The following is a 16,727-nucleotide window of genomic DNA, read 5'->3' as shown; positions in this document are numbered from 1 at the left end:
AAGGCCCGTAATGGTACTGTACATCATTTATTTAATTCAGTTGTCGATCACAAAGTGCATACAGGAAGAATCACTCCGACAGTGGCACATCATCTGCACGGTATCCGTGTATATCTTGCTTTGACAAAGACAGTGACAGAGGTAATGGACGACTTGTGTACACACACGAGCGCTGATGTGCCAGAATCTGTCACCTGCACGGATGCAGAGACAATTAGGAGGTGGAGGTTACACCCAGAGTGTGGACAAAAGCAAACCGAGCTACACCCAAAAAAAGTACACAGCTTAGCTACGCTAGGGCTACGACAGTAGGAGTCACAGTCTCTCAGAGGGGAGGATGCCCCAGAGGTCAAGAAGAAGAAGAGGAATGTGGAGCAAAGTCATTTGACTGTATCCTCTCCAGTCCCAAGTCCATTTGTGTAAGTGTGTGTGTGTGTGCGTGTGTGTGTGTGTGTGTGTGTGTGTGTGTGCATTGTCTTGCAGGGTTCCAGTGCAGCACACCTTCAACGCAGCACCTTTGAATTTTTCTCCCAAGTCACTTCTAGACAGAAACAGATAAATGACACATCAGACATCACAGAAATGAAAGCAAAGGCCTCTTACTCTTAAAAAAAAAAAACTTACTTTAGATGCCTCAGTCTCTGAGCTTCCTGCCTCTGAATCAGGGTCCTGTAGGGCAAAAGTCAAATCCACAGGACAGGAGACATTTAGACCTCTCGGGGTAAAGACACAAAGGTTTCTCCTCATCATCACATGAAAGTATACATTGAAAATAAAAACATCTACTCTAGAGTCTAGACTTCTGCACACACTCACGTTGGACTGGTCAGTGCCTTGGGCTTGTCTTGCATTTGCTTCAAGGGTGTAATAGACGCCTGTGTCTAAACCAAGCGACTCGCTGTCATGCTGTAAATACAAAACGTCCTGCCTGTTTCAGTAAAAGACGGAAACTGTCTGGGGGAAGGATGTAAGGAGATTTCATCTTCTATCAGATTAAAGGCTGTACTGTACCGAGCATAGATGGTCCTGCACTGGCCATGAATGTTATGGGAATAAACACAGCATTAATCTGATGGTGGTGAAGGTTGCAGCTACTCCTGTGTGCGTGCGGGGGTGTCTAGATCTGATGTATGAGGCATTCTTTCACAAGGACTGAGATACATCCATAAGATAAAGATTAACACCGCTAAATACTGCTGAGGTCTGGTCTGTGTCTGTCCGGACTGTTGGTTACTGTTAAGTGCGTCTGTGCTGCCACCTTGTGTTCAAGTTAATCTCACATCACAACAGAATCTACATCAGATACACAGTTCATACGCATCATAGAGCTTACCCGAGCCGGCGTGTCTGTGTGTTTGAACTTCATGTTCTTGTAAAATTCTCTTTTTGGGAGCAAATAGAGCAGCACCAAGTCACACACTACAGTGGCCTGAGAAAGAATCAGACATGTTTTAGTTTGTATACAAATCATTTGACAGACAATGAATAATGATGGAACATTTTATTTTACACATCTGGAAAGTTTGTGGTAATTCGGTGGTAGTTACCAAGCAACATATTTGATTTTTGTATTAATATTTACCCCCAAATTACCACAATAGTTACCTCAAAACTTCATTAATACATTTCCAGGAAACTTCCAGATGGTTTCTGCTTAACTTCCCAACTTCCCCTCAGGAGGCTAATAAACTGAAGTGAGTTTCTGCAGTTGAACCTCAAACTAGTTTCTGTCTTACTTCTGCTCAACAGGCCATTCAATCAAAGTTTCTGCGGCTTAACTTGTTGTTAGTTTCTGTCTAACTTCCCCTCAGCAGGCCACGACATTAAAGAAAGTCGTCGCAGCTTCCAACTTGTTAGTCTAACTTCTGCAGGTCAGCACATTATAGTTCATCCTTTAACCATTTAAAGTGATTATGAAGTTGTATCTGTCTGTAATTGCCTGAAAAATTGCCGTTTAGGAAAAAATATTTCAAAGTTGATCCGATCTGCTGAAGTGTTAGAAATTGAAAAACAAAATGTACTTCAGTTTACTGACCTTCAGAATTTGGGGCGGAAACTAGTTCAAAAATTAAGCTGCAACAACTCAAGGGGAGGTTAGACAGAAACTAGCTGGAAGTTAAGATGGAGTGAATTAAATAACTTACATTTAACTTACATCTATGCATGAACTGATTGTTGGACAATAGCAGATAAATCATGATGGGGTCATTTTTAATACATTTTGAGGTGAGTATTGTCATTGGAGGATAATTTCAGAGATATTTCCAATATGTCACCTGGTAATTATCACCTACTTTCCATGAAATTTGCGATCTGTAAAATGAAGTGTTATAATTATTTTAGGTATATATATTTATTACATACCACTCCAAAAATGCCCACTCCGGAGCCTATGGCAGTCAGTGTTGGGATTATATCAAACTTTCTTGCCTGTGAAGGACAGAGAGCCGATCGTTTAAAATTCCCTTCGATTATCTCTCAAGTCAGAAATTAAAATAAATCAAAATTGTATCACTTACCAGTGACTGCACAATGATATCAATCCTGATCCCAAACACTTTGAGAAGGGTTCTTTTCTGAACGGTGGCGTCCAAATAATGCTTTGCGTACCTGCGGACAGCCATGGGGTGTATCACAGGATGTCACATCGAATGCATTTGCCAAAGCATTTGGTAATCATTTATATTTCCCACACCAGGTGTTATATACGCTCCACTGAACAGAGCCTGACAGGCTGGCTCCCTGTTTCCAGTCTTTATGCTAAGCTAAGCTAACCTCCTGCTGGCTCCAGCTTCATGCATAATGCACAGTGGTGTCATTCTTCTCATCTAACTCTCAGTGTGAAAACAAATATGCGTATTTCCCAAAATCTCAACAGCAGGGCTAGAATCAAGAGGTAATCCGCAGGGTAAAAACACCTGAGTGTCTTTTTTTACTCAGTGAAGTGTACAGTGTCTACACACCTGAAATTGAAGCCCACTGACCCACTGGTTTTGTCTGACTCATCAGGGTTTCCATACAAGCCGTGGAAGTTGTACTTTGGTTTACAGTGTGTTAAATCCACGTCGAGGTTACACGTCCAGTCGACCACAATACCAATGGACCCGCCCTGTCAGGACACAAGCACATCGTACGTGACAATAATATGTGCAGCTGTGATATGGGGAATATAAATCTGCCTCTCCACCAGTGTAGATCTGATGCAGCGGACTTACCTCTTTGGCTATTGTTTCGAATTTGAAGCCAGAGAGTTTAACTATGTCTCCCAGTCTGAATATGGGGCACAGCGGAGCCTTCTCTGGATCATGAAGGCATTTGCTGATGTAAGCATTATCAATACCCTCCACCAGGTTACTCCTGAAAGCACAAGAGGTTGTTATAAAACCAAGCCATACTCTACACAGAGCCATTATAGTGTCCAGGAAAATGTAATAACATTAAATTGCATATAATAGATGAAGGGCTATTCTTGTATATGGTCTACTCAGGCTGTCTGCATGATTTTCTTAAGGATTTTTTTTCATCTTGGTGCAGTTAACTCTAAACTGAGTCCAATAATGTAGTTAACTGACCATCTTCTAATTACTTCTTTGTGCAATTAAAAGAATAAAGTCTTCTCTTATCTCTAGCTTCAGTTACAGCATGACTGAAACAGATGCCAGAGGTGATTTTGGTAATTAAGTATTTAACAGATTTTTTTGGGTATGACATTTTACATGACTGCTTTTACCAGTAACATGAGTTTAAACACTGGCACAGCTAAACGTTCAAACTTAAAGGTTCAGTGCACAGGACTTTTTAGGAAATGGAAAATAATATTCGTAATTATGTTTTTATTTGTGTTTAATCACCTGGAACTAAGAATCATTGTGCTCATGTTACCTCAGAATGAGCCTTTTATATTAACAGAGGATCTTCTTTCCGAGAGTCCACCATGTTTCTACAATAGCCCAGAATGGACAAACCAACGTGCTCTAGAGAGGGCCTTTCACAATTTTTGTATTTTTAGTATTCACCAAAGGGAAGGGTGAGACGAGGTGTATTCAGTTGGTTGCAATCTGCAATGCTAGATGCTACTAAATCCTACACAATCCTACATAATCTGCCCCTGACAGGGACACTCCAGTGACTTTGTGTCACACTTTTATAAAGTTTGAGGACATTGAGAGACAGATTACAGAAAGAAAAATCTAAATTAGTGCAGTTGAAGCTTTGTTGGATGAAGCTTTGTAGTCCACAAAACATTTTCGGCATCTTCACAATAAAACAGCGTTGCAGAATTCTCCTCATCAGCTGGTGACTTCTTTTAAAATGCAAAAACAGCCACATTTACAAACGTACCTATTATGTCACTGTTAAACCTTCACTAAGCTTTTCTGTTGCTTTATAAAGATTCATACATGTTATTATGCATTTATTTGCAGTTAACTAGGCACATTTAAGTGTGATTTGTACAACTAGTGCATCTCCTGATCTATTCATTCAGTTTTTGCTGAGCTAAATGTGATGTAATATGAATGAGGTCCATCACCTTGTGACCTGAAATAAGGGGAACGTAACAGAGTTTTTGATGAACAGTGTGTAGTTCTCTGCAGACATCAACAGAGGGGGGCTGGATGGAAATGAACAGAAGAGAGAGGGTCGTGTCAAATCCAGTACGCTGACGAGCAGAAATGATCACAGATGATATTTTTTGAAATGTGTCTAATCCAGTCAATAGCACAGAATTACTACAAAGACAAGCATCACACGCATTACAAGTCAGTATCAGTTTGCGTTCTGAATAATTTCCACATACTCTGGTATGTTGTGATCATTCTCAACAGGACACCAAGCCAACACCTCACAGGTCTTAGTGGTAGGGACACACTTTCCTGTCATTTGTCCTTGAAACAGAAACATAGCTCATCAATAGAGACGAAACTTAAAACTGGAGCAAGCATTAGGCAAAAGTAGAACATGTGTTTCGAGCAGCAAAAAGAAAAAAAAAGGCGTGGGCTTTAATCATCTTATCTTGAACGAGCATCAAACGCAGCAAGCGAGATATAAAAGTGAAGCAAAGCAAGCGCAGCAAACTGGCTGTTCCCCTTATCTGGCCCCCGACATGTCATTTCTTTTCCATGTGCTCCGTTGCTATCAGTCTCTCTGATCGTGTGCTGCATGAGTTCACAGACAGTTCTCCAGCAGGCGTTTGGTCACTCCGCTTCGGTCTCCGGAGCCCACCAGTCTGTTTGGCCACGGGGGCGCCCCTCGTGTTTACTTGTCTACAAGCATCGAGACAGCACGCCACATCTAAAGAGATACCAGCACCTCAAGGTGAATTTGACTGGTCGGAAACAGACAGATCTAAAGCTTCGGCTAACGTTGGTCTTTATTGAAGTTGATGTGAGTCACAGAGGACTTGAAAGGCTCAGGATTTAACCCTGGGACAGATGGAGGACAATAAATTTATATAACTGCTCTTTGAACTGGCAATGCTGTACATGTTTGGACCTATTAAAGCAGCTCCTGTCCCAGTGGTTATTTGCTTTTAATGTCTCTGTGAGCTTATGATCTGTGACAGCTCCTATGTGCAGGAGTTATTGTGACGTCTGCGCTTATATATGTACTTGCGTGTGTCTACTTGCTCAAGGCAGGGTTTTACTTGGACGCTTCTACGATCAACACGCCATAATACAAACACACACTGTGTGTATGGTTGCTACGACGTGCTGGACATGATGTCTAAATGTTTACCTTAGCAGTGACACTGATGTCTGTATTTTAGTTTCTACCATGTGATCCCATCCTACAGCAGTTCTCAAGAGCCACAACCCATTTTGCAAATACACTCACTGCTCCACAACCTGACACCATCCCTCAGCGCATCATCGACCTGCCTCTGACTTTAGCAGGTTTAAGCGTGAGAAGTTCTGTCTCTGGCGAAACAAAGCAAGATAACACAAAGCGAGAAGAGTTGGACAGATGTGTGTGTGGCCACAGATGTACAGAGTGAAGACTGCTAAAGGTCACACACTGTCAGGCCGCCAGGATTTACCATGTCCCGTACGTTTGAAACTCCCTCCTTCACAGTCGGCGTCTGAGGTACAGTTGTGCTTGCCGGGGAGCTGTTGTACACAAGAGATCTGGGTCAGTGTGTGTACACAACTGTGGAATGTGGATGTGAGGAAACCAGAACATTTTACACACGAAAACAACAATTTGAAAATAAGGTTTTGCATCCGCTGTGATATTTGGCAGCATGCAGAAGCTGCTTGTGAGGCATGAAAAGTTGAAAAAAGTCATTTTCTGTCATCCCACACTCAAACAATTACCCAATTATGGAAACAGTCTTGGAATGAGACACAATTTCCGTTTTGTTTTACTATTTATGGAAGTGCACTAGTTGGAGGGAGAAGGAGAAAAACAGAGGGGAAGAAGGAATCAGAGAGAAGGGGAGAGGAAAAACAAAGAATTTCACCGACCTCTGGACATGTTCCCATTGTCTGACCTTCGGTTATGATGTAGTTTGTCATCACCACAAAAGATGAGTCTCCCTGAGGTTTGACATAAAAAGAAGGAAGGCATTCATTTTTTAAACAATCTCATTTATGATGCATTTCATTGAGGTTATGCAATGAGGGATGAGATGTTATCCAACACATGCTAACTTTATTGTAGGCAGCCTGTTAAACATTAATCAGTTGTAACCCGAGACTGACCCTGCTGATAACTCAAATACCTTCAAAACAAAGCACCTTACATCCCAAAAAAGTCACATTAAGCCATGTCTAGCGTGTAATGTGTGGGATTATCCTTTGAGCATTTAAAGCCATGTGTGACATTTTACTCACTTTGTGTTTCAAACCCCTGGCAGAGCAAACCTTCAAACTTAAAGGTGTACTCTAGTGATTTAATGATGCACTTTTATAACGTTTAGGGGATTTCAGCAAACAAATTTAAAAAATAAAAGACAAATTCAATGCTGCCGAAGCTGCGATATCTTGACTTGTAGTTCCTGGTATGACTCGAGCTCCAAAAACACTGGATGCTCTACTGTTCCCATAATGCAATTCAGTTAAGTCTTTCAATGGTTCTTACCTGCCTCATATGTTTTCACATCTTTTAAAACTCAATGCCCAGGGCAAGTCTTCTGTCACATCATTTAAGTCTCAAGCCTAACGCAAGGCGACGTGAACAGAATTATTTTCCTTAAACTTTAGACCGCTCCTCCAGAGTCACAGAAGACATTATACAACTGTTTTCTTTTAGCTTAAAGGAACAGTTCAACCTCTTGGTAAAAATTTTGTTTCGCTTTCTTGCAGGCAGTTACATAAGAGGATTGATACCGCTCTCGTAATTGTATGGTAAGTATTAAGCTGAGCCAGGAGACAGTTAAAGGAGACATATTATGCTAATTTTCAGGTTCATAATTGTATTTTTTGTTACTACCTGAATGAGTTTGCTTATGCTCAAAGACATCTGTTTTCTCATACTGTCCAATGCTGCAGTACTGTATTCTTCCTCTGAAACACTGTTTTAGCTCCTGTCTCTTTAAGACCCGGCCCCCCTCCTGAATACCTGGTCTCCTCTGATTGGTAAGCTCACATATGCCTGACCCAGCACCGCTAACAACAACAGAGCAACTCTGCTAAATCAATTCTTACGTGCCAAACTAGCAGCAATGTCACAAAGTCACGGTTTTGAAGGCGGGACTACTGAAGAGGCGTTTCAGGAGCAGTGTTTTCTGTGGGAGAGTTGAGCTTCTGTTGGTGCAGACTTTGGGCTTTTTAACTTTCAACGTACATGCACATGAACATATAAAAACTAACATGTTTCCCCTGACTCCAGCATACTTACGCACAGGCATTGTAATAAAGCATTGTTCTCGCTAGATCATGTAGCTGCAAAAAGCTAACACACTGCTAACTGCTAATACATGTATAATAACATATGTATTAATCTAAACAAAGCAACAGAAAAGCTTAGCAAAGGTTTTTTTTATATAAAAGGTAAATAAGTAAATAATTAATTAAACTCCATAAATGTGTTTGTAACGCTATACATTCTTAACAAGTTTCCTATTAGTGCCTAAAACGTCTAATGATAAGCAATATATAATAATTATATATATATATAATAATACATATTAATAATGTTAATCTGTAATGTATTGGACTTATAAGGGCCTTGCTCCCAATCAGCTAACACTTATAGCTGCCAGCACTTCTAAAAGCTCACTTATTAAAGGAATCCAATTATGCTTTTTAGTTTTTTCCCTTTCCTTCAGTGTGTTATATATATATATATATATATATATATATATATATATATATATATATATATATTCTTATGCATGAAAAAGATTTTGAAAGTTAAAAAGCCTAAGGGGAGCTCCTCTCTCCCACTGAAAACACTGCTCTTGAAGTCTGAAACACCTTGTCATTAGTTCCACCTTTAATTCTGTGACTTGGAAGAGACAAAAGAGACAGGAGCTAAAGCAGAGTGTTTCAGACAGAGGGGGGATACAGTGCTGCAGCACTGGACAGCATGAGAAAGCTGATGGTTTTTGAGCTTTGAAGCATGAAACGTGTTCTAGTAGTAACCCAAAATAAAATGATGAGCCTGAAAATGAGCATAATATGTGTCCTTTAACAAACAACACTTTGTGGATTTATGAGGTGTAATGAGGTGTAGTGAGGTGTAACAGCTCCATTGTTTGATCGGTTCAGAACGACAAGCTGTGGTTCACTGAGGTTTACTCTCAAGTAGCCAGAACTGACACAGGGTTATGTGATGCACTATGTCTTGGCAGTGAGCAAGAACTTTCTGGATGAAATGAATTGAGAATCAATGAGCTCTGAGCTGTTTTCAGACAGAGAGCGAAGCAAATTTCTGCTTCACGTCACTCGCACAAATTTGACTGCTGGACTGTTTGTGCCGTCCATGTTGATATGCCCCAAACAGCCAGTGTACCAACTGTACAGACATTAGCTGTAAGCCTGCTAGCGATGGATGCAGCAACCATGTCTATGGTGGTGTGTGTTTGTGTGTGTCAGCTCTTGAACTCAGAACTCAGAGGAACTCAAGTTCCTATTCTCTGCTTTATCCTTTCTCTCTCATGTCTTTGCATCAATTTCACCCTACCCGCGGGCAAATTCACAGCAAGTCACGTCCTTCCTTTGACTTTGTATGCACTCACACCGCCTTTAAAATTTGCTTTGCATTCTGTCACAGTTTGAGGTGCTGGTGGGAAGATTTTGGTACATCTGCATAGAGTCAGCCACGCAGCTTTGCCAGGTTTTATGCTAAGCTAAGCTAACCACCCTTCTGGCTGTATTTAGTAGACAAATATAAGAGTTGTATCGACCTTCTCATCTAATTCACCTCAAGAAAGTCAATAATTATATTTGCCAAAACATGGAACTATCATTTTAAATTAATTTATATGTATTAAAGGATAAGTTCCCCCAAAACTGAAATTCAGTTAATATCTGGTCACCCCCAAAGTAGGGTAAAGTTGTAGTCCACAACACATATCTGGAGCTTCACAGCAAGCGGTTCTTTTGAAAGGTTGTAGGCTGATTTTTTTCCCCCTAAGTTTTGTTAGTGCTTCTGGTTTTTCTCGCCTAAATTTTTTAATGCAAAAATAGGCCTGCAGATGACCTGTGGCCACAATTAGCTGGATAACACAATGTGCTGAGTTGGAAAAACAGCCGATCAAAGGGCAAAAGGCATAAAACTACGTAAACTTGCATCATTTCCATTAATAATTTCAGTTTATGGCTTTAAAAACGTATATAAACTAGATATTGCTGGATATGAAATGTCATTGGCTACATGATGCATCAATCATCTGGAGGCTGGCGTGGAAGTGGCTCAGGAGAGAGGAGAAAGAAGATTGAGTGGGTCACTTGTCTACATGATCACTCATTGGCTGTTGTAGGTTCTAGGGTGGGCATAGGAGCTCCAACCACAGCAATCGCAGTTTATTGTTTGTTTGTTTGTTTTTTGATATTTTGTCCCTATCTGATCATATAATACTGTGTTTTTGAAGAACTATGTTACTGAAATGGATCTACTGGACATTTGGGAATAAGAGAAGACAGTTTTTGTTAGAGTATGATGCATTACTGAAACACCAGGACACTTTACTGGTGAGTTGGCAAATCTTACATCCATATACATACATGCTCGTGTGTTAGCTTGTTTGTTTGTTCATTGTACCTTGCTGATGTGATTTCATCCTGACATGGTTTACACAAATAGAATCCTAAGAATCTAAGCTTTCTAACGATGTATTGCATGACCATTCACTTAAATTGAAGCGTTATCCTACTTGATCAGCTGTGTTTGTATGGTTTTGGTGAAATAGTCTGAACCAGCTAGCTTAACAGGTTAGGAGTGCTGTGAAGCTCCAGAAATGTTTCGTGGGTCTAAGAAAATTCACTCGACTTTCCATCGACATTGGGGTGAAACCATCCTTCAGGCTTTTTTATGTTCATGGGAATTTTATTTACGTAACACGGTATCATTGATGATGGTACAAAGAAGACAAGATGCTGGAGGCATCAATGTGCAACTTTTTAGAGAAATGTACGTTTATTGTAACAGACAGGATGTCATATTCAGGGTCGTTCTCTCAAACTAAACTACACTCCATTAAAACAGTAGAACAATGAGCGTCTGGGGATTACTCGCAGACAGTGAGGTGGATTTCCGAACAAAGACGAACTGGCAGTTGATCAAAGCATGAGACCAAAGGAACCTTTTCATCTTGTTGGTTGGGTTTAATATACCAAACCAGGTCACCAACCCGCTCTGAATATCAAAAGGCCCACACCCAGACCTCAAAGCAAACATGACAATCTTCGTTGTGTCTCTCTCTCGACGACACTTTAGGTAAATACATTTGAGTGTTCCTTTTGACAGCTTGTTTTCTCTGCTCTTTTATAGGATGCACGCAACGACTTTGGGTAAGTAAGATAACTTGATGTTGACTGAGATAGGTTATCCAATGTGTCGTCATCGATTGGATCTGGCATAAACTCTAGCCAACACGGATGTTGAAGAGGCATGACTAAACCTTGATATGCATCACGACCTGACCACGAATCAGGCCTTTTTAACATTTCTCATCTGACTCAGCTCGATGGTTATTCACTCTGACAGTCTGATACATGGACTGTACATGTTGACTTCATGACATCTGAGTGTGACCCAGATTTACCATAATCCCAACAATGGTCAGTGACTGAAAACAAAATTTAAGTCATGTGAGGAGCACGTATTAAATGTTCCGGCATGCGTGAAAGGCCTCCTCACCTGAGGCGGGAAGACGTAGTCGGCCACGTCCCACACTCTCTCCGATCCGTTCACGTTGGTGTAGCCCACTCCCTTCATTTTGCTGAAGACGGAGCTCACCGCCGTGTCTGTGGACTGGTAGCCTTTCTCGTAGATGAACACCCACCTGTGTGAGACACAGAAAGCATCCTGTCAGGCCTATCAGCACCTCAGAGTCTCCCTACACCCCAGCCAACCACCCAACGAACCCCACAGGCAAGGACACGCAGCGGTGATGTCGATATTGTGCACAACAGTGGCACGTGCCGGCAGTATACCTCGCAGGGACACGTGTGCAACTGATTGTGGTTGTGTAATGTAATGTCACAGTGGTCGTACTCATCACTAAGATAAATCACACATATGGAACCTCAGGATACAGACTTTTACTAATATTTATTTCTGTGGCAACGCGCCAGTTTTAAAATGTGTTGCTTGTCTGTTGAGCCAGTGGAAGTGGCTCAAGCAGAAAGTAAATACAATAGGGTGTAACGTGGTTTTGCCCTTGAGTAATAATGAAACTTTCACACAGATCCACAGATTGTACAGTATCACTTTCGGAATCTGAAGCGCACGTAAAGAGATCAGCTTCCACATTTATCAGCTGAGACAGATGCAAACCATCCTCCTCCATGTCTACTGAGTGTGATAATCAGCAGTTGAAAGGAACTAATTCAACTTACTGTAATTAAGTACAATTTAAAGGATAAGTTCACCCAAAAAATGAAAATTCAGACTTCATCTACTCGCTCTCATGCCAGTGGAAAGACTTGTTGCCACTTGTGGCTCCTTGTCATGCTTCAGATATCTACGACTTGTAAGGTGTGTAGGAGTCTACGAGTGTGCAGTTACACTACAGTCACGTTTCCCCTTTTCGATGTCTCAGATGGTTTCAATTACGTAACTGTTTGAGGTCCGATGAGGTAAAGAGTGAGTGTTTCACATAACAAGCAAAGATTAGAGAAGTGTCCTCATCAACCATCTCACAACCCCTCACACTCATCCGGTGACACTTTGGAGGAGCCTGACCCTTAGGCTGGAAAACAAACTCCACCTCAAGCAGCTACAACAATTAAATGCTGTTTACACATTACACAACAAGAAGAAAACAGCCGTTTATATTTTTTATAACAAACATTATTAGAGCTATGGAATCTGAAATCATCCATCTCTGCTCACTATATCTGAGCCTTTCTTACCCTCAGGTGTGTATAAACTGCAGGGTACTTGAAAAAACAAAAATGATATAGCAAGTACTTCTACCTTTCATACCTTCAGTACATTTTCCAATAATAATTCTGCACTGTTACTTAAAGGCATTGTACGCAGGATTTGTCACTTGGTGTGTCAAACACACCAGGTGGAGTCAACAATTCTGGGGAAAGACAGTTGATTGTCACATTTCCAGGTCATTAATACCAACGCTTTGGCTTGGCGAGCCACCAACTAAAGGAGTCAGTATTAAGAGGATTGAGAGGGATTACTTTTGTGTGAGTCTATACATGCACAGAACACCTTTAAGTTGGATTTTGTTGGATTTTACTTGCAAGTAGTATTTTTACACTGATTGAAGAATCGGAGCACTTCTGCACCACTGGAGATCATTTTTTCAGCAGTTTTTACTTCATAGGATGAATGTTAAATATCCCTATCTGGGTTTGTTCAGGTTATGAGGACCACAGAGAGACTGCAGTTATGTCGAGGTGACTCCAGAGGAACAATTCCCTGAAGTGAACCCTCTGTCACATAAAAGCCATCAGGCAAAACAGGCAAAACTGCAGCTTCACTCTCAAGTCTCTGACTGTGTGTCTTGCCAGGAAGTATGGGTAACAGCTGGTGTGCGCTGAGGAGATACCGTATGTACACACACGCACACGTACATGCAGAGCTATTTTATATAGGGTGTGAAAAGCAATTACCCCCTGGCACGACGCCTACAGGACAACATTTATTGCAGCACACGCTCATTTGTCTGAATGAAAGCAACTCAGGGCAACGCAGCGAACGGAGACATCTTTTAAAACGGTGCTGAAATAAAGTATGCATGGTGAGCTAAAAGCCACAACTTCTATCAGTTAGGCAAATCAAATTATGCACGTCGGAGCTTACATTCAGGAGGACGGGGCAGAAAAAATAGAGCACATTAATGGAATAAAGAAACCCGTGAGCGTGAAATAATGGAAGGATCCTCCAAAACAGCAGTCTAAGTGAGATCTGTATCTGCTCCGACAGAAGGAGGCAGGGAGGAACGGAGGAGGCTGCTGCTGCTTGATGTGCAGAGGGGCTTTTCTTCTTCTCTACCACACTGTGGCTCGGAGATTAGAGTTCATTCTGTACCCCGACGAGGAAAGAAATCAAACTCCAACGAAACGTGAAATGCAAACAATGGATTGGCATTTTTGTCAAAGTGACGAGAAGGGAATTAATAATGGAATTGTATTAATGGCTGCCGTCCTCTATTGAATGAGTCCTTTTCTTTTTGAAGAGATTTATTTTCACACATCAAATATTTTCTAAACCAGTCGCGGGATGTTTTGTGAGAGATTTATGCAGAGCACCATCTGGTATGCGTACTCCCAAACTGTAGCAGGCCAGGGATGCAATCATCTTCCATTTATGAGAGGAAGAAAAGTTATCAGGTGAGGTAATAAAAGCACAAAAATACACGTATTAAACACACTGCCAAGAACTATAGTATGTGATTTGTTGTGCTAAAATTGAAAAAGTAAAACGGTAGCAACAGTGTTCGTGGCAGGGCTGGGGTTAAAACTGAAGTCTAATATTCCTGACAGGGCAGCCAGTGGTTCACCGGTTCACTGCCAGTGCCTGAGAGACACGCGCTACCTTCTCCTCCGACCTGACAGCCGACTGCTCGGATCTTGAAGAGGAAGATCTAGACAGCTTTATAATCACATCTCCCTCCGTGCCCATCACAGGCCCTAATGTGGCCTGATGGCTGCAAAAGGCAGGTGACAGGACAGAGCAGTCATACAACCAAAACCAAGCCTTTGAAAGAAACCCTGGCTCTTCTCTTTTTTCTTTATTTCAGCTACCTCAGCTTAAAGGGGCACTGCGTCCTTTTGAGATAGATCTTCATTGACTGTTTTGTTTGATTTGCCTAAACAAACTGAATAAACCAGCACTCTTTGTTTTCATGACTGAGTAAGCAAACTGACCTTGAAGGACAACACAGCTTCATACTGTTTAACTTTGTTTATATGTGGCGGACCCTGCCACCTTTCTAGCTTCAAACAGTGTTTTGGACCTTATTTTCCTCTGAGAACAGCTTGTTTATTCACTTATGGAAAAGATAAATATTTCTGAGTTCATTAATGAGTTTGAACTTCTTCTCCGAAACTACATAGTGCCTCTTTAAGATTACGCAACGTTTGCAATAAGAGAAACGATCATCCACATGTCATTTCTTTCAAGCAAGATTCAAGCACAAGACGTGGACCAGAAAGAGAAAGCAACTGCGTGCCACTTCACATCAGCCTTCTGTTTCACTCTTTGGTGAAAGTCAACCTTGCCATTAGCAGAAGAGGATTCCCTCACATTCGTCTTTCTCTGTCACGTTATTGGTCAAACGTCACCAGAACAAAAGGTAACACGTCTCCGTCTGCACCGTGTGGCAGCGAATTGGCCAGCGGTTGATCGTTATCTGTGTTAGCATATGCCTCGGCGTGTTCATCACACACAGCTCCTCAGGTTCTGCTGCTCAGAGGTGCACACACACACACAAACACACACATACACACACGGAGCACATACACAAACTGCACATGAGTAATTTCATACCAACAGAATACCCAGATGCAGTGCAGTGAAGTGAAGTGAGATTAGACTGAATTTCAAGGGACTCCAACGTGTCAAAGCAAGTGTGTGTAGATAGCGTGCGTAAGTCAAAAAGCATGCTGCTTCCTTGTCTTGACTTGAGATGGACAGATAATAAAGCTGATTGTGCCATCACTCAATCGGTCATTGCTCTTCTCTTGTTTGGTTTTCACAGCGCCTGTGTCAACAGTGCCTGGCAAGTTATGATATGTATCCCTGACCCTTTGGTAGCACCCTCCAGAAGTCACATAAAAAAGGAAGTCTTCCTTCTGAAAATGACCTTTTTCTAATAATCTGATCAGCATGTGATGCTTTTTTTTTATCATGCAGTGCAAATGAAGGCAACAAGGTCGTGTCACTGGAATTGCTGGAATGTCTAAGGTCACTTTTTGCACCACACTGTCATTACATGCAAGCTGAAACATGCAGAACAATGCAAAGCCCCCCTCTGCACTCAAGTCTGCCTGTTGCCTCTCCAAACACCAAGCACATTTTTTCAAAAAACAAAAGGACCAATGTGTGGGTCTTACCCAATGATGTAAGCCAGGACCCCCAGCTGGATCAGGCGACACACCACTCCCACCCTCCTGTTCCTCACCAGCACCTGGCGCGGGGTCTCATACTCAAAGAAGAAGTCGGAGAGGGCGTTGGTGATTTGGCTCTTCATCGTCTCTCGGCGGCTGACCCACAGAGGGGAGAGGAGGGGTCTCTCTCTTCACCCCACTGGCATGCAGCTCCACTTCTTCTCCTCCTGCCTCGTTCCTCACTGGTGGCAAAAGGTCCACCGCCTCCTCTCATAAGGAACGTCTGACGCGTTTCATGAGAAGTCCTCAAGTGTAGGACTTCCTCCCTCCCACGCTGCTCAGCCCTCTCTCTCTCTCACTCCCTCTCCCTGTCTCTCTCTCTCTCTCTCTGTCTCTCCTCAGGGTCAATCTCCTTTCGGTCCATCCCATTTGTCCATCTAACCATTCTCACCACTACACCCCCTGGCTTTTCACTGCATCTCTCTTCACTTCTTCTTTTTTTTTTTTGATTTAGAGACAAAACATTTTTTAGAAATTCACTCTTGTCCTGTTTGCAAGTTCAAATAGCTCAACAGACACACTCCTCTGCCTCCTCCTCTGTGCGTGTGTGTGTGTGTGTGTTTGCAATCAAACCTTATCGTCTAACTCACTGACACTCTCTTCCTGCACACCAGCCAGAGACAGAAACCACATAAGCTCAGCAGAAACACACAACGTGTGTACGCCACAGTTCAGCTTGTTTGCCTACTCTTGTGTCACCATTTGCAGACGTTAAGCCGTCTTATGTTTTATCATCAGTTTGTGTGGGGGCACTCACTGAGAAATATTCTGGGTTTCTCACCCCACTCAACAATCCAACCCCCCCTCTCTCCTTTCATATACCGCGAGGTGCTTTGCATTTCTAATCCCCATTCACAGAGGAGAGAAAGAGGCAAACACACAACTGTAATAGAACGGAGTCACTTCGTTCCAGTGTGAATAAGGTGAAATATCAAGAATATTACATAAAACGCTTCCCATCTGAAATAGGTTTTTCTCACTGGTGCG

At 42.0% G+C, this 16,727-nt stretch overlaps 1 protein-coding gene across 1 annotated transcript; it reads right to left on the bottom strand.

The window, feature by feature from the left end:
* Positions 1 to 23: 23 nt before the first annotated feature.
* Positions 24 to 15,960, bottom strand: p2rx1 (purinergic receptor P2X, ligand-gated ion channel, 1). Its single transcript, XM_084374000.1, has 14 exons — positions 15,687 to 15,960; positions 11,305 to 11,449; positions 6,465 to 6,536; positions 6,038 to 6,107; positions 4,799 to 4,886; positions 4,532 to 4,612; positions 3,216 to 3,357; positions 2,964 to 3,109; positions 2,520 to 2,610; positions 2,365 to 2,430; positions 1,334 to 1,429; positions 817 to 906; positions 625 to 669; positions 24 to 541 (listed from the first exon to the last, which is right to left on the bottom strand). The coding sequence occupies exons 1-14, from the start codon at positions 15,821 to 15,823 to the stop codon at positions 536 to 538; spliced, it is 1,275 nt and encodes a 424-aa protein (XP_084230126.1). The 5' UTR covers positions 15,824 to 15,960; the 3' UTR covers positions 24 to 535.
* Positions 15,961 to 16,727: the final 767 nt, after the last annotated feature.

This window comes from Pagrus pagrus, assembly GCF_965226575.1.
Source record: "Pagrus pagrus genome assembly, chromosome: 14".
In the NCBI taxonomy this organism is placed as follows: domain Eukaryota; kingdom Metazoa; phylum Chordata; class Actinopteri; order Spariformes; family Sparidae; genus Pagrus; species Pagrus pagrus.
This window is presented reverse-complemented; position numbering and strand designations above follow the sequence as displayed.